At 36.6% G+C, this 25,486-nt stretch overlaps 3 protein-coding genes across 3 annotated transcripts in view; all 3 read right to left on the bottom strand.

The window, feature by feature from the left end:
• The window catches only part of LOC138308476 (RNA-binding protein 28-like), a 48,087-nt gene extending 37,867 nt beyond the window's left edge, over positions 1-10,220 (bottom strand). Inside the window, exons 1-5 of the mRNA XM_069249464.1 lie at positions 10,050-10,220; positions 6,873-6,918; positions 6,237-6,469; positions 5,307-5,424; positions 4,228-4,361 (exon numbers count right to left, since the gene is read on the bottom strand). Coding sequence (XP_069105565.1) covers positions 4,228-4,361; positions 5,307-5,424; positions 6,237-6,469; positions 6,873-6,918; positions 10,050-10,191 — 673 coding nt within the window. The 5' untranslated portion in view covers positions 10,192-10,220. The remainder of the gene's footprint in view (positions 1-4,227; positions 4,362-5,306; positions 5,425-6,236; positions 6,470-6,872; positions 6,919-10,049) is intronic.
• Positions 10,221-11,340: 1,120 nt separating this feature from the next.
• Positions 11,341-12,964, bottom strand: LOC138306843 (uncharacterized). Its single transcript, XM_069247344.1, has 3 exons — positions 12,490-12,964; positions 12,128-12,297; positions 11,341-11,936 (listed from the first exon to the last, which is right to left on the bottom strand). Exons 2-3 carry the CDS (start codon positions 12,247-12,249, stop codon positions 11,618-11,620), a joined length of 441 nt encoding a protein of 146 aa, XP_069103445.1. The 5' UTR covers positions 12,250-12,297; positions 12,490-12,964; the 3' UTR covers positions 11,341-11,617.
• A 7,564-nt stretch (positions 12,965-20,528) lies between these two features.
• LOC138306836 (uncharacterized) lies at positions 20,529-24,378 on the bottom strand. Its single transcript, XM_069247332.1, has 2 exons — positions 24,088-24,378; positions 20,529-23,712 (listed from the first exon to the last, which is right to left on the bottom strand). Exon 2 carries the CDS (start codon positions 22,032-22,034, stop codon positions 21,078-21,080), a length of 957 nt encoding a protein of 318 aa, XP_069103433.1. The 5' UTR covers positions 22,035-23,712; positions 24,088-24,378; the 3' UTR covers positions 20,529-21,077.
• Between the last annotated feature and the right edge of the window lie 1,108 nt (positions 24,379-25,486).

Raw genomic sequence — 25,486 nt, 5'->3', positions numbered from 1 at the left:
TGCCTGGCGGCCATCTTGTTATTCCGATCAGCCTCAAAATCTGTATGGCAAAACTAGGGACCAAGGGTACCCTCCATGTGAAGTTTGAACAAAATCCCTTCAGTAGTTCTCAAGAAATATCGATAACAAACTTCAATTGCCAAAATCAAAGATGGCTGCCTGGCGGCCATCTTGTTTTCCCGATCAGCCGCAAAATCTGTATGGCACAACTAGGGACCAAGGGTAACCTCCATGTGAAGTTTGAACAAAATCCCTTCAGTAGTTCTCAAAAAATATCGATAACAAACTTCAACTGCCAAAATCAAAGATGGCTGCCTGGCGGCCATCTTGTTTTTCCGATCAGCCTCAAAATCTGTATGGCACAACTAGGGACCAAGGGTAATCTTCATGTGAAGTTTGAACAAAATCCCTTCAGTAGTTCTCAAAAATTATCGATAACAAACTTCAACTGCCAAAATCAAAGATGGCTGCCTGGCGGCCATTTTTTTCCGATCAGCCTCAAAATCTGTATGGCACAAATATGGACCAAGGGGACCCTCCATGTGAAGTTTGAACAATATCCCTGCAGCAGTTTTTAAGAAATAGTGATAACAAGCATTGTTTACGGACTGACGACGGACGACGGACGGCGGACCACGGACGCAGGGCGATTTGAATAGCCAACCGATGATGGTGGGCTAAAAACTAATGACAAAAAGTACCAAATATAAACAAAAACTAATGACAAAAAGTGCAAAATATAAACAAAAACTAATGACAAAAAATATAAACAAAAACTAATGACAAAAAGTGCAAAATATAAACAAAAACTAATGACAAAAAGTACCAAATATAAACAAAAACTAATGACAAAAAGTGCAAAATATAAACAAAAACTAATGACAAAAAGTGCAAAATATAAACAAAAACTAATGACAAGAAGTGCAAAATATAAACAAAAACTAATGACAAAAAGTGCAAAATATAAACAAAAACTAATGACAAAAAGTACAAAATATAAACAAAAACTAATGACAAAAAGTACCAAATATAAACAAAAACTAATGACAAGAAGTGCAAAATATAAACAAAAACTAATGACAAAAAGTGCAAAATATAAACAAAAACTAATGACAAAAAGTACCAAATATAAACAAAAACTAATGACAAAAAGTGCAAAATATAAACAACAAGAGGCCCAGAGGGCCTGTATCGCTCACCTGGTTTGTAATGCCAGTTAATGTTCTGAATATAAGTTCATTGTTTCTTTTCTGAAGAAATTTGGATATTTACCTCTAATTCCCCTATTGGGCCCCACTCTTTCTCCTCCAGGGGGGTCAAAGCCAAAATTTATATGAATTCTGTTAACCCCAAGGATGTATCTGGCCAAATTTGGTTACAATCCATGCAGAACTCTAAGACAAGTAGAATTTTTAGGATTTACCTCTATTTCCCCTATTGGGCCCCGCCCTTCCTGCCCCTGGGGGGGTCAATGCCAAAATTTATACAAGTTCTGTTCCCCTTCCCCCAAGGATGTTTCTGGCCAAATTTGGTTACAATCCATGCAGAACTCTAGGACAAGTAGCAATTTATAGGATTTACCTCTATTTCCCCAATTGGGCCCCATCCCTCCTGCCCATGGGGGGTCAGAGCCAAAATTTATACAAGTTCTGTTCCCCTTCCCCCAAGGATGTTTCTGGCCAAATTTGGTTACAATCCATGCAGAACTCTAGGACAAGTAGCGATTTATAGGATTTACCTCTATTACCCCTATTGGGCCCCGCCCCTCCTGCCCCCTGGGGGTCAGAGCCAAAATTTATACAAGTTCTGTTCCCCTTCCCCCAAGGATGTTTCTGGCCAAATTTGGTTACAATCCATGCAGAACTCTAGGACAAGTAGCGATTTATAGGATTTACCTCTATTACCCCTATTGGGCCCCGCCCCTCCTGCCCCCTGGGGGTCAGAGCCAAAATTTATACAAGTTCTGTTCCCCTTCCCCCAAGGATGTTTCTGGCCAAATTTGGTTACAATCCATGCAGAACTCTAGGACAAGTAGCGATTTATAGGATTTACCTCTATTACCCCTATTGGGCCCCGCCCCTCCTGCCCCCTGGGGGTCAGAGCCAAAATTTATACAAGTTCTGTTCCCCTTCCCCCAAGGATGTTTCTGGCCAAATTTGGTTACAATCCATGCAGAACTCTAGGACAAGTAGCGATTTATAGGATTTACCTCTATTTCACCCCTATTGGGCCCCGCCCCTCCTGCCCCCTGGGGGTCAGAGCCAAAATTTATACAAGTTCTGTTCCCCTTCCCCCAAGGCTGTTTGTGGCCAAATTTGGTTACAATCCATGCAGAACTCTAGGACAAGTAGCGATTTATAGGATTTACCTCTATTACCCCTATTGGGCCCCGCCCCTCCTGCCCCCTGGGGGTCAGAGCCAAAATTTATACAAGTTCTGTTTCCCTTCCCCCAAGGATGTTTCTGGCCAAATTTGGTTACAATCCATGCAGAACTCTAGGACAAGTAGCGATTTATAGGATTTACCTCTATTACCCCTATTGGGCCCCGCCCCTCCTGCCCCCTGGGGGTCAGAGCCAAAATTTATACAAGTTCTGTTCCCCTTCCCCCAACGCTGTTTGTGGCCAAATTTGGTTACAATCCATGCAGAACTCTAGGACAAGTAGCGATTTATAGGATTTACCTCTATTTCCCCTATTGGGCCCCGCTCCTCCTGCCCCCAGGGGGTCAGAGCCAAAATTTATACAAGTTCTGTTCCCCTTCCCCCAAGGATGTTTCTGGCCAAATTTGGTTACAATCCATGCAGAACTCTAGGACAAGTAGCGATTTATAGGATTTACCTCTATTACCCCTATTGGGCCCCGCCTCTCCTGCCCCCATGGGGTCAGAGCCAAAATTTATACAAGTTCTGTTCCCCTTCCCCCAAGGATGTGTCTGGCCAAATTTGGTTACAATCCATGCAGAACTCTATGACTAGTAGCGATTTAAAGGAAATGTTGACGGACGGACGACGACGGACGGACGGACGACGGACGGACGGACGGACGGACGGACGACGGACGCCGCGCCATGACATAAGCTCACCGGCCCTTCAGGCCAGGTGAGCTAAAAACTAATGACAAAAAGTGCAAAATATAAACAAAAACTAATGACAAAAAGTACCAAATATAAACAAAAACTAATGACAAAAAGTACCAAATATAAACAAAAACTAATGACAAAAAGTGCAAAATATAAACAAAAACTAATGACAAAAAGTACCAAATATAAACAAAAACAAATGACAAGAAGTGCAAAATATAAACAAAAACTAATGACAAAAAGTGCAAAATATAAACAAAAACTAATGACAAAAAGTACCAAATATAAACAAAAACTAATGACAAAAAGTGCAAAATATAAACAAAAACTAATGACAAAAAGTACCAAATATAAACAAAAACTAATGACAAGAAGTGCAAAATATAAACAAAAACTAATGACAAAAAGTGCAAAATATAAACAAAAACTAATGACAAAAAGTGCAAAATATAAACAAAAACTAATGACAAAAAGTGCAAAATGAGCTAAAAACTAATGACAAAAAGTGCAAAATATAACCCAAAGTCCTATGACAAAAAGGACCAAATATAACCCAAAGTCCTATGACAAAAAGGACCAAATATAACCCAAAGTCCTATGACAAACACAAGTTGATTATGTTCTTTTGAAAGCTCTTGCAAACAAATTAATTAACGATGCTCGAGATAATTTTTGGAGGGGTGAGTAATTGTACTTGCACTTTTGAAAAGGAAGAGACATCTGGTTGAACCCAGAAGTTAACAGAGACGTGTTAGGAAAAGACATGTGGTTACAGACAGTCAGTATAAAATAATTGACAAGCTAGCAATTGTGCAAATATCTATCTGAAACAAGAACACCCTTAATGCATGACTGAATTCTTATGATTTTACTACATGTCTTCTGATTTTATTTCTGAAAGTAAGCGCTTATAACAAAAATGTACATATATTGTAGGAGTAATTAGTAAACATTCATACCATTTTTAGGTGTACTTGACAAATTTTAATGGATACTTTACCTGTGTACTCGTCTTAACTGGAGCACTGAATGAACATTACATTATTCCAGCTCATAGCTCACTTCTATTTTTTTGAATTGCTTGTAAATTACATTTACATCAGAAAATGATGAAAACTTCCAAAAAAACTAATGAAATAATCTCTACCTTTCTCGCCGCGATTTGCCTCGAATTTCCTCTGTCCAGTATTCTTGTCTCTGATACATTTGAACCTCACCATGGCTGTAGGCTGTTCACAGTTTCTCAATGGAAACTCCAGTTTGTTGATGTTCTTTATGTTTCTGATTAACACAAGTAATTCAACAGAATTTTATATCATATCTGTGAGTAATTAAAGTAAAAACTATTTACAATAAGTGGCATTCCCATTTCTAAGCATCTTTCAATAGTAGACTTTTTTTAGCTGTACAAACTTGATTTGCTACTCTGAACACATGAGTAGTGTTCATCTGTTATTATTTGTTTCTTTATATATATTTTTGAAACATGCATGTACTATTATCAAACAGCTGATTGGTATCACATTGCAAACCATCAAATTATACAAGAGATCCAGGGATCTTGGCGCCCACCAAAGAATGATCTATGACTGACAGAGGGATCTTTTCTCTGCTTTTCACACATCTTTCATATAAAATTTGAGACAGATTGCTTCAGTGCTTTCTGAGAAATAGGGAAATAATTTTGATTTATTAAAATCCAAGATGGAGGCCACCAAATGGTCCCAAAATGCTATATACACAACTAGGGTCCTAGGAGAACATGCACATAGAATTTGAGACAGATCCCTTCAGCACTTTCTCAGAAATAGTGGTAACAAACTTCAACTATAAAAATTCAAGATGGCTGCCTATCGACCATCTTGTTCACCATGTAAATGCCACGTAGGGTCCTAGGGCAACCTGCACATGAAATTTGAGAGAGATCCCTTCAGTACTTTTTGAGAAATAGAGGTAACAAGAATTGTTAATGGACAGAAGGGCGGACGGACCATGGACAAAAGGCGATTTGAATAGCCCACCATCATCAGATGAAAATGATGGGCAGTGAAAATTAAAAAAGAACTTCCTGTTTGAAAATTAAAATAGAACTTCCTGTTTGAAAATTAAAATAGAACTTCCTGTTTGAAAATTATCATATGTATTGAGATTTCATAATTTATTATAAATTGGAATTGGTGCTTTCTGTTTAGATATTGATTATAATTAATAATTAAGGCAACTCACAATTTAGTTATGTATTTTTCAACATCATCATATGATGTATTCTTCTTCCAGCCAGTGACCAGTAACGTTTTAGACCAAAGGTATTTAATCTGTTGTTTGTCCATTCCAGAAGATTTCTCTGTATAAAATAAATATTCAGGATTCAACACAAGCTACTCAGATATAATAGGTGATGTGTAGTATGAACAATTGTGATGTAATGTTAACACAGTGTTGTGCCATATCAGTAATTCTATAAATATCCCAGGACACTACCCAAGACATCATCTTACAGCACCATCCCCAGCAACAAAACACCATCCCCAGCAACAGAACACCATCCCCAGCTACAGAACACCATCCCCAGCTACAGAACACCATCCCCAGTTACAGAACACTATTCCCAGCTACAGAACACTATTCCCAGCTACAGAACGTTAACTCTATCCCCAGCTACAGAACACCATCCCCAAACATCCCCGGACACAATCCCCAGACACCAGGACACAATCCCCAGACACCATCCCTGGACACAATCCCAGGACAATACCCAAGGACATCATCCTACAACACCATCCTCAGACATAATCCCTGGACACTAGGACATTATCCAAGGACACCATCGAAGGACAGCATCCCAGGACATCATCCCTGGACACTAGGACATCAGGACACCATCCCTGGACACCATCCCAGGACACAATCCCTGGACACCATCCCAGGACACAAGGACACCCTTCCTAGGCACCATCCCCATACATCATTCATGGGCACCATCCCAGGACACCATCCCTAGATACCATCTCAGGACATTTCATAGAATATCAAAGCTCAACTACCAGATAAACACTTCTCTATACTATGTATGAGCTAAATTCTGACTAAATATGCTCATATAGCAGTCTGAGTATATAATAATATCTATTGTAGAGAATGTCTACATCATATTACCTTTTTGGTTATCATCCTCCTCATCATCATCTTCCTCACTGTTCTCACCATGGCCACCAGAGCTTTGTTCATCTGTAGCTTCCTCTTTCACTTCCTCTTTGACATGTGGAGCTTTCCTATAGCTATATGCCTCCATTCTCATTCTGTTTTCCTTCTTCCTCTCAGCATACACTATCATAATCTTCCTCCCATCTACAGATTTAATGGTCTCCTTGGCTTTTTCAGCATCTTCCCTGATCATAGATTTTAAATAACTGATCATGAAAAGGTATTATCTATGGTATTTATTATCCTCTCCAGCAAAATACAGTACCGTACATATTGTTTCTTTTATGAAACAATATAAAAGATATGAAAAATAAATCGACATATGAAGCCTTCCTAAGAAGAGTTCAAATATTCTTTGTTCTGAAAAAAATCTTAAAATGATCATTAGAAGTTTACATGACAAGCTTAATTTACTGAATTCAAAAGCTTCAGTTTGAGAAATGGATATGGCTAACACCAACAAATCAGTTTATCTGTTTTAAAAAAATATCATTTACATTCAAGAGCATGATTCATATTATATAACTTATAATTAAACAACTCAATTTGAAAATAACTACAACCATAAAACCTAGCTGATCAACTTACATCATGGAATAAGCCACATAGCCAAATCCTCGGCATTTCTCTGCACCTGTAGAAGATACATACATATAGCAGACTGCTATTTGCAGTATATATAAAGATACAACATATATATATATATATATGCATGATATCATTACTAATTAAAGGCCTCTCAAACAGTCAAAGGCACATGTACAATGACAGCTAGTGTACAATACAAATGTAACAGCCGGGCTCAAACCGACAGAGCTAAAGGAAATTCCTCCTAGCGCGAAGCTAGAAGGCGACCGTATATATATCACTATATACAACTAAAACCTGATAAAATTCCGCCTACTTTCAAATATGCGTCTCCGAACACAGATCAATGGAAACCCAGGTTCTCTTTCCAAGGAAGCCTACCAACACTTCCATTTTGAGTGGTCTCTGACACCAAATGTAACATGGCGAGAGTAGTGTGCTGCCAGCTGGACTCAAACCCCCAACGCCGGCCTAACTGAGCTAAAGGGAAATTCCCCATATCATGAAGCTAGAAGGTATTCGTATCACTTTGTATACTATATACCAATAAAACCTGCTATACAAACAATCAGCCAGTCATGCATTAACGTGTAACAAACTCATGATTCATGATAGGTCGAACTAAACAGGATAAGTATATACTGAGTGACATACATAATATATAAGTATCTACTTTTATCTTTCAAATTACATCTATTCCCTTAAGCGCAGTCTGTAGAGCACACGCAGCATTTTATTAAGTCTAAGGTCGCAAGTTTGATCCTGGCTCACGGCTTACTACTTTTGTCCTATTACATTTGGTGCTAGAGTAGAGACCACTATACTCCAACTCCATACTGAATGAGCTTTTGGTTTGCTCAGGAAAATCATATATGCTCGACTATATTCAGGAGCAGTGATCAAGCGACTTACTCTCCTATGCCAATACACAGTTTGATTCATACTCGTTGAATACATGTATATGTAGAACATTCTGCCACCAACCATATCCCCTAAGCTTATCTACCAGATTGGGGACTAACTTGAGTTTTATATGCAAACTAGAGTATTATACCCCAATTGGAGTATGAATTTGTCACTAATTAGGGTAAAAATAGATAAATATGCTTTAAAATGAACTGTTCCCAAATATTTTCACAAATCACATTTATTTGCCTATGAAATATAACACAAATGCAAAAATAAGATTTATTTGCATGTCAAAAAGTATTGAAAAAATATTTTTTGAGAAAAGTTGCATAAAGTTCCTAAGTAACAAACACTTCTACAGCACAAATTTAAAATGTTTTTACTTTATTTGGGCATCAGGTTGGGCACAACCCTGCATAGGTAACAGTTACCCATTTGAGTAACAGTTACCTGTTTGAGTAATATATAATATTATATATTGGCATATACTAATGCAATATTTTTAAAAGGATAGCAAAAGTTGAGATTTCAGCAATTTGGTCTATAATTAGTAACAAATCCATACTCAAATTGGGCTACAATAGGCTAGTTTGCGCATAATACTCAAGTTGGTGTTTTTCCCCGACCTGATCTCTTTGTACAGTATCCCTTACCGTAGTAATTTAAAAATGCTCTGAATAATCAAACATAAGTCTCTCGCTTTTTCCAACTCCAGCTTTACTTCATCCCTCTATTCCAGTTGGGCTACAATAGGCTAGTTTGCGTATAATACACAAGTTGGTGTTTTTCCCCGACCTGATCTCTTTGTACAGTATCCCTTAGTAATTTAAAGATGCTCCACCGCCAACAGAGCATAAATGATATTCATCATTTGAACAATAATCAGTGTTTAATCGTGTATATCTATGTCTAATTAACACAGAAAATAATATTAAATAATTTTTTTTTGCTTTTGGTGCATGCGCAATCAGTACTTTATTCCACATAGGATAAAGTGCCACAGAATTGGTTTGGGATGCAATTAATTATTTTTCATATTTTTAACTTTAAGTAAAATTAGAAGCTCAAAATGTTCAATGGTGGTAATGTACTCCAACAATGTTAGAGGTATAGCACGACGAGACACTTTTGATCATAACGTCGTGTCTAACCTCTAACAATCGAGGCAGGATTCAGACGGCGCAGAAATGGGCTCGATATAAATTCTAAATTTCAAGTTGTGTTTACACTAACCTTTTATATCCTGAAAGAATTATCCCAAATCATGTTAAATCCAAAATTCAAAACGTCACTATTGCACTGTTATACCGAATTTAGACATTTCTATACCCCCACCACTATTTGTAAGTCTACCTGGTCGCCATTTTTACTCGGTTGTTACAAATTACGGAATGGTGACGGAAAGTAAAAGTATCATTATCTATGAAATATTTTGTAGTATTTCGACTAAAATGCATTGATTTATTTAAATATTTCCAGAATCAATCAGAACTAATAAAAAATACTTGTTTCCGTGCATATAAACAACCTTGGTTACCACTGTTAATATTATCGTTCCATTTGATACACCGTACTATAATTTGATAAACAGGAAGTGACGAAAATTTGAATAGGAATTAGCCTAGATTATGCAGCGATGCTATGGGTCAGCTCTTAAATGTGTGATTATTCCTTGGATTAATGTTATGTCATACATATTCTTATACCAGGATGTGTTCATGGATAACTACTGATTCACGCTATACATGTTTTTTGACATTCTGCCAATTTCTGGTGAGTTTTTCACTTGGTAATTAAGCGTCAAAGTTCCGCTCTAATTCGAGGGCGGAACTTGCGAAGACTCGTATAGGGTTCGGGCATTAGATCTCGATATTGCACATCAGAATTTTCTCAATATCGAGATCTAATATTATTGGATTAGGTGGTAATGGTGTAAAGTAAGTAACTTTTGAAACTAAAGAAAAATACTAAATCGTGTGCTTCTGGTTTTGATAGTGAAAAAATACCATTTGTCAGCGGTGGAGCATCTTTGAAAATGCTCTGAATAATCAAACATAAGTCTCTCGCTTTTTCCAATTCTAGCTTTACTTCATCCCTCTATTCCATGACATAATATTTACTAGGTGAAGGTGGTTATTAGCCTATCACATAGATGTTATTTATTGTAGTACACATCACACGTGGCTACACACTTCATATCTGGTCATGGCTCCAGCGATCATCAGTAGGCCTAAAGACAACTAGCATTTACAAAGTGACAAGTCTTACCTTTTGGTTTTACTACAAAGCATGTTTTTAGAGGTCCAATATCGCCGAATATTTCTTCTAATTTTTCATTTGTGGTCGAATATGGTAAATTTCTTAAAAACAACGTCTTGCTCTTTCGAGCATGTGTTGTTTCGTGCGCCATGTTGAAAAGCACCGGAAGTAGTGTTGAAGAGGTAATCTCGTAATCTCCGGATCCGGAGAGATGGGCGGAAAAATAAACTAATAAATTATTAGGCCAACTATAAAATCAAATATCAGGTATTTACTTTAAACAACATGCTCTATTTTTATTTAATCGATATATATATATATATATATATAATGGATGCAAGCTTGAATGAAATATTACAAAAATGACATTGTTTATTATGAATCATAGGCATCTCGGCACTTGGAGACCTCGGCACTTAGTCACCTCGGCACTTTGATATTCGGCACTTGGTAATCTCGGCACTTTTATTTTCGGCATTTGGAGTGTTCGGCACTTTTGAAGAGAGTTCGGCACTTATTTTTTATTAAACATTATATAGTCTATTGATATACGAAAATAACGATTATTCTCCGTGAATGTATAATTTTCATTGGATTTTGGGAAATAGGTCATGCTAAAGGGGAATAACTCGTGTGTGCAGATGCACTGCAGCTGTGACGATCGGTGTAAATTATTTTAAAAAACGGGTTTTCATATTTAATTCATATTACTTTATATATGACTACACTAATTGTAATCAAAATGTTGTTGATGTATCTAGCGAATGTCCATATTTCTCCGTTGTTTACTTAGTTTTCGCGAAATACATTTTTATTGTTTGTTCGTCGTCCTTCCTAAGACTACCTACTGGAATAACGGTTTGATTGCCGATACGATATGATATTTTTATTCTTTAAATAGTGTTTTTAAGAATATCTTTATTAGAAGCCATGGTTACAAAAATATCACTTGTTATTATCAGAAACATATAGGCCTAAAAATGTCGAAAATTGGACGACAATATGGACACTCGCTATCGTAGATTTTAATGAACATACAGATGCCAGACATAAACAGGTATTGAGAACCAACTATTTTTACCTATATGATTGTAGTATGTTATATTTAATAATTTTTATTTTTTAATTTAATATATTTTGAGTAATTTTCGATCATTTTTCTGTTATTTTCATGATAAGATAAAAATGTGACGTTTCTCAATATGCTTTTGTCTGGTTGATGTATCCCAATATATTTACAAGAAATAGTTCTGTTGTGAGAACATGTATTGATTACAAAATGAAAACATACCACATCAAAATCAGTATCAAATTCTTTTATTACTTTCTTTTAGCACAATGTAACACCCTTATAATGATACCATATCGTCATCTTAACATCATATTCATCATATAATCAATAATCTTATCAATATATTATCATCTAATCAATATATCATCATCTAAACAATATGTCATCTAATCAATATATTGCCATAATCACCAGTATAATTAGCACCATATCATCAATCATCATCTCATCACTGCTTCATTGTCACGTACATCATCATATGTCACATCACCACTGTCACATCACACTAGAGTAAAAACGAACACTCTCGCAAAAGTCTGCTGGTTGAAATCTCCTGGCGTTGGTATGACTTCCACAAGCGGAACACTTTGATCTGTCCATCCGTGGTCCTCCGTCTCTGATACCTCTTCAGTTTTCCCTCCGATACCAGTCGCACCTGCAGCGGAATGGCGCTGGCCTCCTTGAAGAGTTCCTGAATGAGGAGGTAGAATGGGACCTGGCCACGCGTGGTACATCTGGAGTTCAGTCTGTTGTGCCACCCCTCAACATCGTTATTTGTCCGGATGGCCTTCCCAAACACACTCCACTCAGATACTGTGAAGACCCTGAAAATATATATACATATAGTTATTATAATCAAATCTAATGAAAAAGTGACATTAACATAGACTTTTTTCTTTTCCTGATATCTGAAGCCTTCAAATCAATAAGATTCATTGCATAGTAAGATTTAAAAAACAGTATGAGCTTGCTATAAAATAAAGTGATTTATCTGCTTAATGATGTTTAAACGTACCTGCTACGTATCCATGTGTTGAACACATAGTCCATAAATGCCTGGATCTCTGGAACGGCGTTGTTGTCAAGCTTCTCGAAGGCTGGTCTGATCTGCTCTGGGGGCAAGAAGTTTAACGCCATAACCTGTCGCAGAAACGAAAACACGCTGTTGCGCTCGTTGTATGCTCTCTGAAAAAGAAAAGAATATGTTTATTTCTCATGTATAATCAGAACGATTGCATTATAACTATAACTTGACTGAATGGATCATACTATAACAGGTAAGAAGGAGCATCTTTATATTTGAATTGCAATAGTAATACGTTACGCAATATATACATCATAATCAAAATCATAAAAGATTAATATTTGTTTAGTTACCTGTAATCCCAGCTCTTGAATTTTCCGAAAGAGGGCCTGTGACCAATGGAAAGCGCATCCCTGGATTGTGCCGAGGTGACTTACGAAAAATGCCGACGTGTCTCTTTTCCCAAGTGCCGAGGTCTCCAAGTGCCGAGATGTCCTGATACCGTTTATTATTTGTTAGGTCCCTTGGTGTGACATTTTTTCAGGTCAAAAGTCAGTTGTACACAAGTTCTGAATATATTGAATGTCAAGTCGTATGTCGAGCTGCACATCATTTAAAAATAGTTCGTTTGTCAATTATATACATAATTTCTGGATGTTGACAACATTCAAAAGTACGTCCGTTCGTTAGTCAGTTATATATAAGATCTGAATGTTACATGTTTTTAATGTCATTACGTCGTCACAAAATTTAATGAAATTCTGAATGTTGAATGTCGTATGTCGAGCTGCACAACATTCAAAATTCCGCTCGGTGGCAAACGATATTTGAATGTTTAATGTCGAATGTCGTATATCGAGCCAACTTCACACAATCAACGGTTAAACGTTGTTTGAGTCTATTATATACTATCACTGTTTCTGATACTATTCGCTTTATTTAGAAAAAAAATTAAATAAGAAAAAATGATAAATTCTAATATCTATAACGCGGGTCGTCTTATGTTTCCCGGCGTTGTACTAAACACCACGCAAAAGAGCGAGCTGTTACATTATTTCACACAGGAAAAATTGCTTTACTGTCGAGTAACATTCTGATGTTATAAATCAAATTAAAGATTTTGATTTTCTCAAAATGTAAATTTTGTATCTAATGTTTAATATTGTCTCTTGTTTCGTCATTGTATGTTAGGAGAATGCTTTATAAGTCGTAATAACTTGTGTCTTTTGTATTGACAATAAAATATGTGTAAAATAAACTAAACTATACAAAAAAAAGATATGAGACATTTCACATGTACATAGTAGGCCTATACTTCAGACTGATTTTACCAGTAACAAACTGTCAGCTTGGGGTGAAAATGCTCGTAAATGCTAAAAAGACAGCTCTGTATACCGGATTTTTTGCTATCGGTATTAAAATGGAGCATTTACGAATAAGGACCAAGATGAGACAACCTACATAGAAAGTAAATTATGAGAAATAGCAGACTGTAACAAACTCAATTCAATTGTCAAATTTAAGATGGCCACCTATCGGTCACATTGTTATCCAATCATTCCCAAAAACGGTACAATTGGTCAATTGGCCAAGGGAAACCTTGAAAATAAAAAAATATACTAGAATAGTCCATTTACTGCCGTAATCTCTGGACTATACATCATAGTCAACTGAAGGCTGTTCAGGAGAAAAATCATACGTGTTTGTGTTTCTGCTACAATACGATTCTTTTTATGTACATTGTACACTTGAGCATACATCCGGGCATCGAAAGTGATTTGAAGAAGTTATACAGTATACATTTTGTAATTCGTTTTGCAACCGATGTGAAAAACACATTTAATTGGTCCATAAAAGAATCAAATCACCTGTTCATCTGTTGTCTAAGACATAGCCTTCAATTGAGGATGCTAAAAAGTACGATAAATGAAGGTCACATTGTTCACCAAAGATGGATATGGTGGAAATCTTTTATAAATATGTAACAATCCCAGAGGGAACTTCGTGTCATAGAAAAGAAACTCTGTGGCAGTATATTCTAAGAAATAAGGATATGAAGTTTCAGAAAAATCAAATCAGTACTTTATGAAAAACAGCACTAACAACGAAAAACTTCAAATTGTCAAGATCCAAGATGGCTGCCTGCCGACCATCTTGTCTTCCGATTAGTCCCAAAATGCACTTGTGCTTAACTAGGCACTAAGGGAAAGTATCGTACTGAACACCCTTGGCTGGCGAAGTTGCATCTCACAGTTGCATCTCATGTTAGCCAAGGGCATTACACATATGTAAAAGTCTCTTATTGCAATTTATCATGTAAGTAAAGGAAATTTTATATGTTTCAATGAATAGCCCCTTAAATTGATCCCTTGTTACTTATAATAAAACTGACAATTAAGTTTTTATGGCATTAATTCTAAAGTATAAAGAATCAAGTTTAAATGTGAAAAGAAGGTATCAATTTGTGGCCTTTTCGGGCCATTCAATGATAAGTAAAATATCTTGCATGAATACGTTCTGGGCTCACGTTAGTTTCAGAGGTAAAAAATCGAAGGATGAAATATCAAAATTCCATTCTCTAGAATAAATAAGATATTGTAGTCCAGATTATACTTTTGCAGCTTTTGCATAAGCGTTACATTTTCAGCAAATCGTGCAAAGATTCATTTGATCCACTTTTCGAACTAGAAATTTACAACCCATAATGTTTCTTATGCAAAAATAATTTCATTTCAATTTGTAGATTAACACGCAGAAACTTCCGCACGTTTATTCAAGCCCCCCCCCCCTACATTCCGCACGTTTATTCAAGCCCCCCCCCCCCCTACATATATCGTTTGTGACATTTGAGATAAAACCCCGTAGTGAAAACTGTGTACATCCTCTGGCAATTTACATCGATACCTTTTCTGAAAGATATTATGTTCCATTCTATTAAGTAACCGGATTAATGTCACGGCCATCCTAATTGCCTAAAGGACACTGACCACGACTGATTAATCTCCCAATAAGCGATATCTGTCAATCATGATTCTGTAATTTTATTGTCTGTTCATTATTTAAGCGTGATATATTTTATTTGTAAATCAGTTAGGTCTCCGACTTTGCACGGAACACAACGGCTACATTCTGGACACTCCAGAATAGCCATCCGTCAGGTCAAACTTGTCGTTATCAAATTTAAAGTTGAACTTCAACATTCTGTTACGTCATCTTTACATCGTGACAAAACGTACGGAAGTTTCCGTATGTTACATATATAATTAAATTTAGTCCTTGTACACATTTATAGACAGTGGCGTCGCTAACAGGATATTAATGAATACGGAAATTGGCCAAATTTGACGTACGAGCGACGAAGGCGCGAGATTTTTAGTGTTTTGGGGGTCCGGGGGTCTAAAAAAAATACGATTAAGAATGGCTGAGATGAGTTTTATGATGCATTTTGATGATTTTGAGAGCGCCGAAGGCTCGAGATTTTAGTGTTTTGGTGGTACGGGGGTATGCTCCGGGAAAAAATATTTCGATTTAGAATGGCCGAGATGAGTTTTACGATGCATTTTGATGAATTTGCGAGCGCCGAAGGCGCGAGATTTTGGTGTTTGGGGTCCGGCGATTTAGAATGGCTGAGATCAGTTTTACGTCACGCATTTTGATGATTTTAAAGCGTTCTTAACATGGTTATTTTTCGATTTAAAGTTACCTGCATTTAGAAATGGTAATTGTGAATGTCGTCATATCATTATGCAACCCTGCTCAATCTGAACATACCGGCTTCACACCATCGGAACATTGTTGTGTAACTCAAAATAATAATGATTTAAAGGCCCACTACCTTTCCGGAGCAAAATTTAAAGGTTTCTTAAAAACATTTGTAACAAAAGAAAATAGATATCGATGGTTTAAGATGAGGTTACAACACCAAACATATGCAAGATTTCCTGTCTAATGTACGATAACAGTGGAGATTCATTTCGCTGTTTTGCCGTCTGGCGCAGTGATAGTCAACTACCGCGCGGCATTTAGGACGACGGCGGGAAACATAAAACGACCCGCGTTATGAAAATTAACATTTTATTTATTCTAATTAAACAGTTCTGAAGTGATGATAAGTGTGCTAGTAAACGTATAGTTAATAACTTCTGCGACTCTACAAAATTATTGATCTCGTTTTACATTCCTATTTTAAAAATTAAAAGCCGTTTCGGAAAGGTAGTGGCCCTTTAATATAACTTGTTATAGTGAAGAGAACAGTTCAAACGAGCACGCGGCTCCGGACCGCTACTGTACGTACCTAGGCCTACTACCCGGTACTCCCTGCTCAGCTGATAGTGAGTGAGTCTTCGTATTTTGATCATTATGTAAATAGTCCCTAGCAGTATTTTTTCATAAATGAGTGGTCACATATGGTCACATGTTTCATACCTGTTCCCCAATCGCGTAAAACGTAACCCTGGGGTAAATAGCGGTTCTTTCGTGGGGCCTCTTTAGGGGTAATGAATGCCCTGTATATTTATAAAATGTACCGTTGTAATGCATGTACAGTTAGAATGTAACCGCTAGTGCATTATCAAGCTAAGATTTGTTTCAATTAATCTATAATATTATGCTACCGGTCAATTCATACAGTTCTGATGTATATATTTATAGATTTTTAATTTGTAAATTTTTGTTCTGTACATGTTCTGATAGTGTTATACACATACATTGTATATAGGATTTACATTGTAGGTTAATTGGTAAAATTGTATTGTATATGTTCTGATATACACATATACATATGTACATGTAGGTTTTAGCTTGTTCTTTAGATATATTTGGAGGACACATACAGTATTATTTCTGGTCATAATAATAAATAGTGTTTGTATATTTATTACAACTGTACCTGGTTCATGTGTATATGACAAACTTTACAGAGTTGAAATGTACTGCAGCCATGTATCATTTATAATTATTCTGAATTTTTGTTGGAACTATAGATAATGAATTTTGTATCTTTTTTGAAACAATATTTGATTCTATCAAATGCATCAGTGACACATTCACAACTTATAAAATGTTTTCTCTAAAATAAAAAAAAAAAAAACCTGTAGAATGAACCTACATTTATTCATTTATATATATTTGAAATTGATCATTTCAATTTTTGTCATATTCAACAGATATAAAAAAATTGTTGGTTCTTTTTTTCAGGCACCATGCATGCATAGTGACATGAATACAGAAAGTTCATCCCTTGGACCTGTATACAAGTGTATGGAATCTTTATTTCATTTAGCAAATAGGCTAAAAAGCCTTTGTGCAAAACAAATACAGACATGACAATGGTAAACAGACTTTTCTGGAAAAAGGATGTACACTATATATATATATATATATAAAAAAAAAAAAAAAGAAATCAGCGAAAGGATGCACATAACAAATATATCAATTATCAAATAATATTGAATTTCTAACTTCATTAGCCTTGTGAACAAAGATAGCTAAATTTTTAACAATGCTACTATTTTCTGAAGTCAAGAGATCTATAAATTTAGTCATATTAGGCCTCAACCAAAATTTCTTTTTTAACAGTTTTGATCTAATATCTACATAAATAGGACATTCCAAGATAAAATGATATTCATCTTCAATTTTTGCACAATTAAAACAATATCTCAAATCGACTGGAATTGGATTAGGCTTGTGCCACCGACCTCTTTCTATGTACAATCTAAGTGATGATGTTCTAATCTTCGTTAGAGCTTTTCTATATTTTTCAATATTTACAGTATCGAGATAACTCTTATATCCAAATTCATTTGTAAAAAATAAATAACATCTTGCCCTTGGCGAATCTACCAGCTCACTATGCCAGTTTTGTATAAAAATATCTTTAACTCTAGTTTGGAATAACTCTAAAAATACCTTTTCGTTTCCAACTTGTTGTTCTAACCAAACATAACCAAAACTATACGTACATAATAATTGTTTTACTAATTTTGCCCAGTTAATTATTCTATATGATTCAGCTTGTTGATAAAGTTCATCATAGACTGACTTCACCAATACATTTTTCTTATGATGGACAATCTGTAGCCAATACTTAATTATCTTAAAATATCTCTTGAGTTTTAGTGGCAAACATCCTAATTCTCCGTAAATAAAGTTGTTCTGTGTCGAAGTTTTCACTCCAAGCAATCTTTTACAAAACCTTAAATGAACCTTTTCTACTGCCAACCCAGAGTGAAAACCCCACACTTCACACCCATAACTCATTACGGGACACACTAATTTTTCAAATAAATTATATGCATGTTTAGGTGAAAGGTTAATAAATTTTTGCAATTGTTTTTCCAGCTGAAAAAGTGATTTATTTCCTTGTCCCGCTAGAGTTGATTGGGCATCGGAAAATGACCCACTGGATGAGAGTACTAAGCCCAAAAAAGAAAACTTTTTAACTATCTGCACCTCCTCCTCACCCAAATAGAATTTTAAATCTTCTGGTAATCGACCACCGTTTCTGAAAATCATGACCTTGGTTTTCTCAACATTTACTTTTAATTTCCATCTATCACAATAACCGTGCAGAATATCCAGACCCTTTTGTAATCCAGTACTAGTGCAGGCCATCAAAGTGATGTCATCTGCATAAAGTAATATAAATAATTTCAAAAAATTTATTGACACCCCTTCAAAGCCTTTTAAAATCAGCTCTTCTTCAAGATCATTTACATACATTGCAAAAAGAAATGGGGACAAACTTTCCCCTTGTTTTACCCCGGTTACACATTCGTACTCATCAGAAAGTTCATTATTAACTTTCACCCTAGCTTTAACTGATTGATACATTGACTTGACAATATCAAGCATCTTACCTCGAATTCCCAATTTCAATAACTTTAACCATAAGTTTTCCCTCACAACATAATCAAAGGCCTTCGAAAAATCAATAAAAGTACAATACAAAGTTTCTCTATTATTAATAAAACATGATATTAGGCCATGTAAAATAAAAATGTTATCAATCGTACTATGACCAGCTCTAAACCCGGCCTGGGCTTCTACATAAACACTGTATTTTTCGGCCCAGGTAGTTAACCTATTATTCAAAATTTTCGTAAAAAGCTTACCAACCACACTTAATAAAGTAACACCTCTATAATTACGAACATCTGATTTGCTTCCCTTTTTATGAATGGGTATCACGTAACTCTCTGACCAAATAGTGGGGAATTCCCCCTTTCTAAAAATAGCATTGAATAACGCTTCGAGGTATGGGGTAAGTATGTTGCGCCCTCTACTCAAAAACTCGTTTATCACCAAATCAGGCCCTGCACTTTTCCCGTTTTTAAGCCGACTTAAAGCATCTGTGATTTCCTTTTGGTCTATGTTTTGATTTAGTTCATTAAACATTACTTGCAATTCACTATTTTCGTACCTATCAACATAATTTACTACATCTTCGTCGGGTGTAAAAAAAGGGTCGTCCGGATTATTAATTGAACTGAAAAAATTCGCAAACTTGTCGGCATCAATGTTGATATTGTTATTTGCAGATGATGACTCTTTTAACAATGACCAATATTTTTTGGGATTGCTATGTTTATTTAGATTACTCTAAAATTCACTAATTTTGAAGTTTTATCAGCGTCGTAACTTAAACGACATTTCCTTGCTTCCTTTTTAAACTCGTTTCTTGCTTTCACCATGTTAACTCGATTCTCATCCGTACTCTCTCTCCTGTATAGATTTAATTTTTCAAAAAATACTGACCTGATTTCCTCACACTTTTTACTATACCAGGGAATAGTATACTTCCTGCTATTACCTGTACTTATGACCTCACCGTGCGACCTAACTCGACTGACTTTTGACATAATTGGATCCGCTGCTTTACACAGAGCTTCATTAAATTTTTCAACCGCTTTATTTAAGTTACTGGTTTCTACTCCGACATTTTCAATTAAAGTTGTCATTTCGGACAACAGTAGTTGACAATCCTCGCCAAGCAAATTTTGAATATACGCGTCACACATTTCCGGTTTCCATTTGTAATATTTTGAATACATTTCATTTGACTGCAGAGTGCTCACATTTTCGGTATCAGTTTGTAACGAGAACGAAATAGTCACATGATCACTGTATATGTTTGGTTGGCCAACCTGAAAATTAGTAAACAAAGGGAAAATACTCTGTGTTGACAACACATAATCAACTAGACTTTTTCCTCGCTCATTTATACAAGTAAAATTGCCAATTCCAGCGTCGTTTCCAATTCTACCATTCAAAATCCTTAACCCTGACCTTTTACAGATATCAATGAGTTTGTGACCGTTTTCATTCGTACTAGTAACATACGGAAACTTCCGCACGTTTTGTCACGATGTAAAGATGACGAAAGAAAATGTTGAAGTTGAACTTTGGAATTTAATGATGATAACTTTGACTTGACGGATGGCTATTCTGGAGTGTCCAGAATATAGCCGTTGTGTTCCGTACAAAGTCGGAGACCTAACTAACATGAAATAAAACATAACATGGTTAAATACATATACAGACAATGAAATTCTAGAATTGTGATTGACAGATGTCGCTTATCTATAGGTGTTAAATTAGACTGAGGCAATCTGAAGATGACCAGTGGACTAATATGATAATCCTATTACGTAATATAATGGACAGGTTAGCTGAGTTGTTATACCTATACGACAAAGAATTGATCAATGTTGACATGTACAGTAAAACTGGACTTCCGAACTCTAATTATATACATTGTTAATATTAACAATAGGAATACTAGCTATTGTGATGTCTTAGAAATATATTTAACAAAGAGTCTTTTGAGTAAACGTATTTTCAGTTCAAAGTCAATTTTAGCACTATGCATTTTATCACAAAATTTCCTTGTGATAATTCCTTCCGGCTACAAAAAATGAGACGTCCTCGTCTCAGAGAGTCATTTAAATCTCCCTCTTCGGCTTAGTTTATTTTGGTACGGCCCATGGTTGTAATGTAGGGGTACTGGTGCTGTTGGTTCAAGGGGCAATCCATTTGAATAACACGTGTTCTGGTTGTGCATATAATTTGCTGAATGAGATGGTAAAGTCTGTACACATTCTTTATTGTTCCGCTTTAATCTAGAAATTTCTTTGCCGAGGTTGGTGTTCAGTTGGATAAGCCTGCTGTTTTCTAAACTAATAGTGCGAAATTCCTCTTTTTGAATCGAAAGCGATGCCTGTAAGTCCTCGATGAAAATATCTCTGGAGTGCAATTTCCTTATTGTGTTCTGATGTTCAATCTTAAGGGTAATAAACTGTTTTTCCCATGCCGATGCTATGTTGTCTTGGGAGTTCTGAAGTTCGGAGACACAGTCCTTAAGAGTTGTGATTTCATATTGAAAATTATTACATTGTCGTTGTAGAATCTCTACTGTAGACACTAGCCTTTTGTTCTTTTTTGTGAGACATTTTAGATTGTCCTGTTTCATATCAGTTTTCAAAACGGCTGTCAGCTCAATGATAGAAAGTTCATAAAAAGGAAATGATTTCTGTACCTTTTTGATCTCTCGGTAATTCCTGAGTCGTTCGGAATCTCGCCGCCGTTTAGATGTGGACTTGGTCTTTTTCCTTGGCGATGTCGGACGATCAGACTCTCTGTCCGAAGATTTTTTCGGAGCAGAAACAGGACGTGCAAAGGAATTGGGACACTGTCTGGTCCAGGGAGACGATCCTGTAGTACTGATGTTTTCAGTACGATATCCGGTCCGACGAAAACACACCCGAGAAAAATGTCCAATATTTCCACACATGAAACAGTAACATCCATTTGCAGGACACCACAATACATGATTGGGGACGAATTTATCACCGCATCTGTAACATGCGGCGTTCGTCATCCTGACAGTTACTGTCATACACAAACGTTACTCTGGTTAGATCCAAAGTATGACGAACACAGCCTTGGTAGGGTTCCAGTCCGTGTGATTCCGAATAGAGTTGGTCCTTCTAGATCTTTGTGTCGCTCGTAGGGAACACTTCGCTTAGCAGTTTAGGTAACGTGAAAGCGTACCCAGCGTAGAAGTGGGTACTACCAGGATTATCTCCACCAATTAACATACGGAAACTTCCGCACGTTTTGTCACGATGTAAAGATGACGAAAGAAAATGTTGAAGTTGAACTTTGGAATTTAATGATGATAACTTTGACTTGACGGATGGCTATTCTGGAGTGTCCAGAATATAGCCGTTGTGTTCCGTACAAAGTCGGAGACCTAACTAACATGAAATAAAACATAACATGGTTAAATACATATACAGACAATGAAATTCTAGAATTGTGATTGACAGATGTCGCTTATCTATAGGTGTTAAATTAGACTGAGGCAATCTGAAGATGACCAGTGGACTAATATGATAATCCTATTACGTAATATAATGGACAGGTTAGCTGAGTTGTTATACCTATACGACAAAGAATTGATCAATGTTGACATGTACAGTAAAACTGGACTTCCGAACTCTAATTATATACATTGTTAATATTAACAATAGGAATACTAGCTATTGTGATGTCTTAGAAATATATTTAACAAAGAGTCTTTTGAGTAAACGTATTTTCAGTTCAAAGTCAATTTTAGCACTATGCATTTTATCACAAAATTTCCTTGTGATACTAGCTATATCTAATGAGTGACGAGGTATATCTATATCTGTAATGTAATCTTCACTCAAAGGAACATAATCATTTTCATCAACTTCTATGTAATCTTGACACTTGCTAGTCCTAGCATTCATGTCACCTACAACTATAAAATCTATGGGATCTACATTATTATTCAATATATTTAAATAATGATCGTTTAATCGGTCAAGAGTATCCGCATTCGTCAGCGCTCTTCTACCAGAATTAACAGGCAGTACGTAACATAAACATAGGAAAATATCTCTCTCAAAACCAAAGTAATCTTTTGAAAGTTGCATAATGATAATATCATCAGAATCCTTGTTAACAATTTTGATACCCTGTGAGATTGTATCTCTTACATATACAATAAGGCCACCAGAGTCTCTTTTAGTATTTTTAACATATTCAGTTCTATGCAAGGGAAAACATGTAAAATTTTCAACCTCAATATCCCGCAATGGAGACGTCCACGTCTCGGTAAACAAAAGATGTTAAAGCTGTCTCTAACAAGACCAAAGAAACTACAGATATAGCGGTGAAAGCATTCGCGCAGGAACTCAGCACTCAGTTATCTGAGATGGAACAATTTGTAATTCTTAATACTCAAACTTCTTCAATGGTCAATGTTCCACCTGTGACCTCTGACAATACTTCTGTCCCATGTAGCGATATCCCTTCTATCGCTAATCACATCGAACCCCAGAAGGATATTCCCGATTGTGGAACCCCATCGCGTCACGATGATACATCTAAGCTAGCTCCTCGGCGCTCGGTCATTAGTGCTAATTGTGCAAACATTCATCCTGTCGAATCACATCTGCCTATCCACGAGAATGTAGATGCTGAAGCATCACGTGGAATAGTTTGTAAAGATCACGGTGCTAAATCTGGATCGTCATTCTCGCTTCCTGCAAAACAACCATTTGACAAGGTCAGCAGTGTCGATTCAAGTGGGTTTGTGGCAGTGACTCGGAAGAAAACGACTCGCCTTTTTCTCAGCGGAATGTCGTCGGAAAGATGTTCCGTAGATGATATTAGAACATACCTCGAGTCTCGTAATGTGAGCGTTACATTTGTTCGGCTGCTCAAAAGCAAACGAAAATTTACCGTGTCTGCTCGTGTCAACGTAATATCGGCCGACATGTCAAAGATAAAGGAGTCTGGGTTCTGGCCAAAAGGCATTCGGTGTCGCAAGTGGATTTCAAATAATCAGTTCTATGGTTACAATGACAACTCGCGATCTGACAATAATGATAATGTATAAGGTTATTTACATAGTTTACCTGTTGTGCCTCATTTTAGCCATGTCGATGAACATCCGGTTTATGTCATGGAATGTAACCGGTATTATGTCGGCTGCATCTCATCTACACGAGGCTTTGAACAGGGAGCACATCGATATCTGTGGAATATCTGAGCACTGGCTCTATGAGGAGAACAGGCATCTGTTCTATAGCATTCACAAAGATTACGAGGCAGTCGTCATTTCAGACTTTTCTCTCCATACGCTTGCGGATCAACGCTGTCGTAAAGGTGGTGTTGCTATAATGTGGCACAGAAAATTCAGTGATATGATATCCGTTGTTGATTCAGACGATGACAGGATCGCCATTGTTTTAAACTTGTTACAGGGACTGATATTTGGTATTTTATCCAAGTTTACCTTCCTACATCTCGGTACGGTGCAGATATCTTCACGGATTACATTGCGAAACTCGATGATATATGTACAAACTTTTCTCTTAATGGATCCGTAATCCTTATGGGAGATTTTAATGCTCGGTTGAGTGGCCCACGCGTACCTAATTATGTAAATCATCGTGGCCAGTTGCTCCAGAGACTCATGGACCGGCATCAGCTTTGCGCTTTGTCAACCTCTGATGTATGTAGAGGCCCATTATTCTCGTATGTCCAGTCGGATGATGGATCGTCGTCCCTTATAGATCATATCATCATCAACTCGTCTAAGGTTGATCTTGTTTGTGATTGCGCTGTACTAGAACACGGATTCCTCGATGTCTCAAACCACAGACCTTTGTTATGTGAGCTACGCATTCCTCTTCCGGAACGTATGGATCATCATTGTAGTAAGATGATGCGATTTTCTTACAAGTGGATTACTACTGGAACTTCTGAGAACGTATCCGCTTATCGGGAAAGCTTAGAAGAAGCCATCGAGCAATCAACATTAGCAAACACGCGAGAACTTACGTGTGAGGATGACATTGATAAGTTTACTGACGAACTCGTTACCTGTATACAGAGTACGTCTGAAAGATCTCTGGTGAAACGGAAATTCTGCAAGTTCCTAAAACCGTATTGGAACGAGCACCTTAAGGACCTCCATCGGAATATGTGGCGTCTGCGTAAGGAATGGATAGCTGCAGGACGACCCCGCGATCCTTCCTCTGCTACATTTAGACTCTACAAAAATGCAAAGTGTTTATTTAGAAAAAGACATCGCCATATTTCAGAAGATCATGTTATAGACCTGAATAACGAAATAGAAAAATGTGCGGACGTTAGTCAAAGTTCATTTTGGTCTTTGGTTAAACGTCGCTGTAAATCATCATCGGGTGCTGTCGGTGCAGAAATGAACTTTAACGGGTCAGTCGTAAGAGACCCTGCTCTTTTAACCACCTGCTGGGGTCAGTATTTTGAAAACATTTACTCTCTGTCAAC

Source organism: Argopecten irradians, chromosome 1 (assembly GCF_041381155.1).
Source record: "Argopecten irradians isolate NY chromosome 1, Ai_NY, whole genome shotgun sequence".
In the NCBI taxonomy this organism is placed as follows: Eukaryota; Metazoa; Mollusca; class Bivalvia; order Pectinida; family Pectinidae; genus Argopecten; species Argopecten irradians.
This window is presented reverse-complemented; position numbering and strand designations above follow the sequence as displayed.

Coding starts and splice junctions, on each gene's coding strand:
- LOC138306836 (XM_069247332.1), bottom strand. CDS start 22,034: ATGACAGTAACTGTCAGGATGACGAACGCCGCATGTTACAGATGCGGT.
- LOC138306843 (XM_069247344.1), bottom strand. CDS start 12,249: ATGGCGTTAAACTTCTTGCCCCCAGAGCAGATCAGACCAGCCTTCGAG. Junction 11,937..12,127: donor AACACATGGATACGTAGCAG/GTACGTTTAAAC, acceptor ATATATTTTCAG/GGTCTTCACAGTATCTGAGT.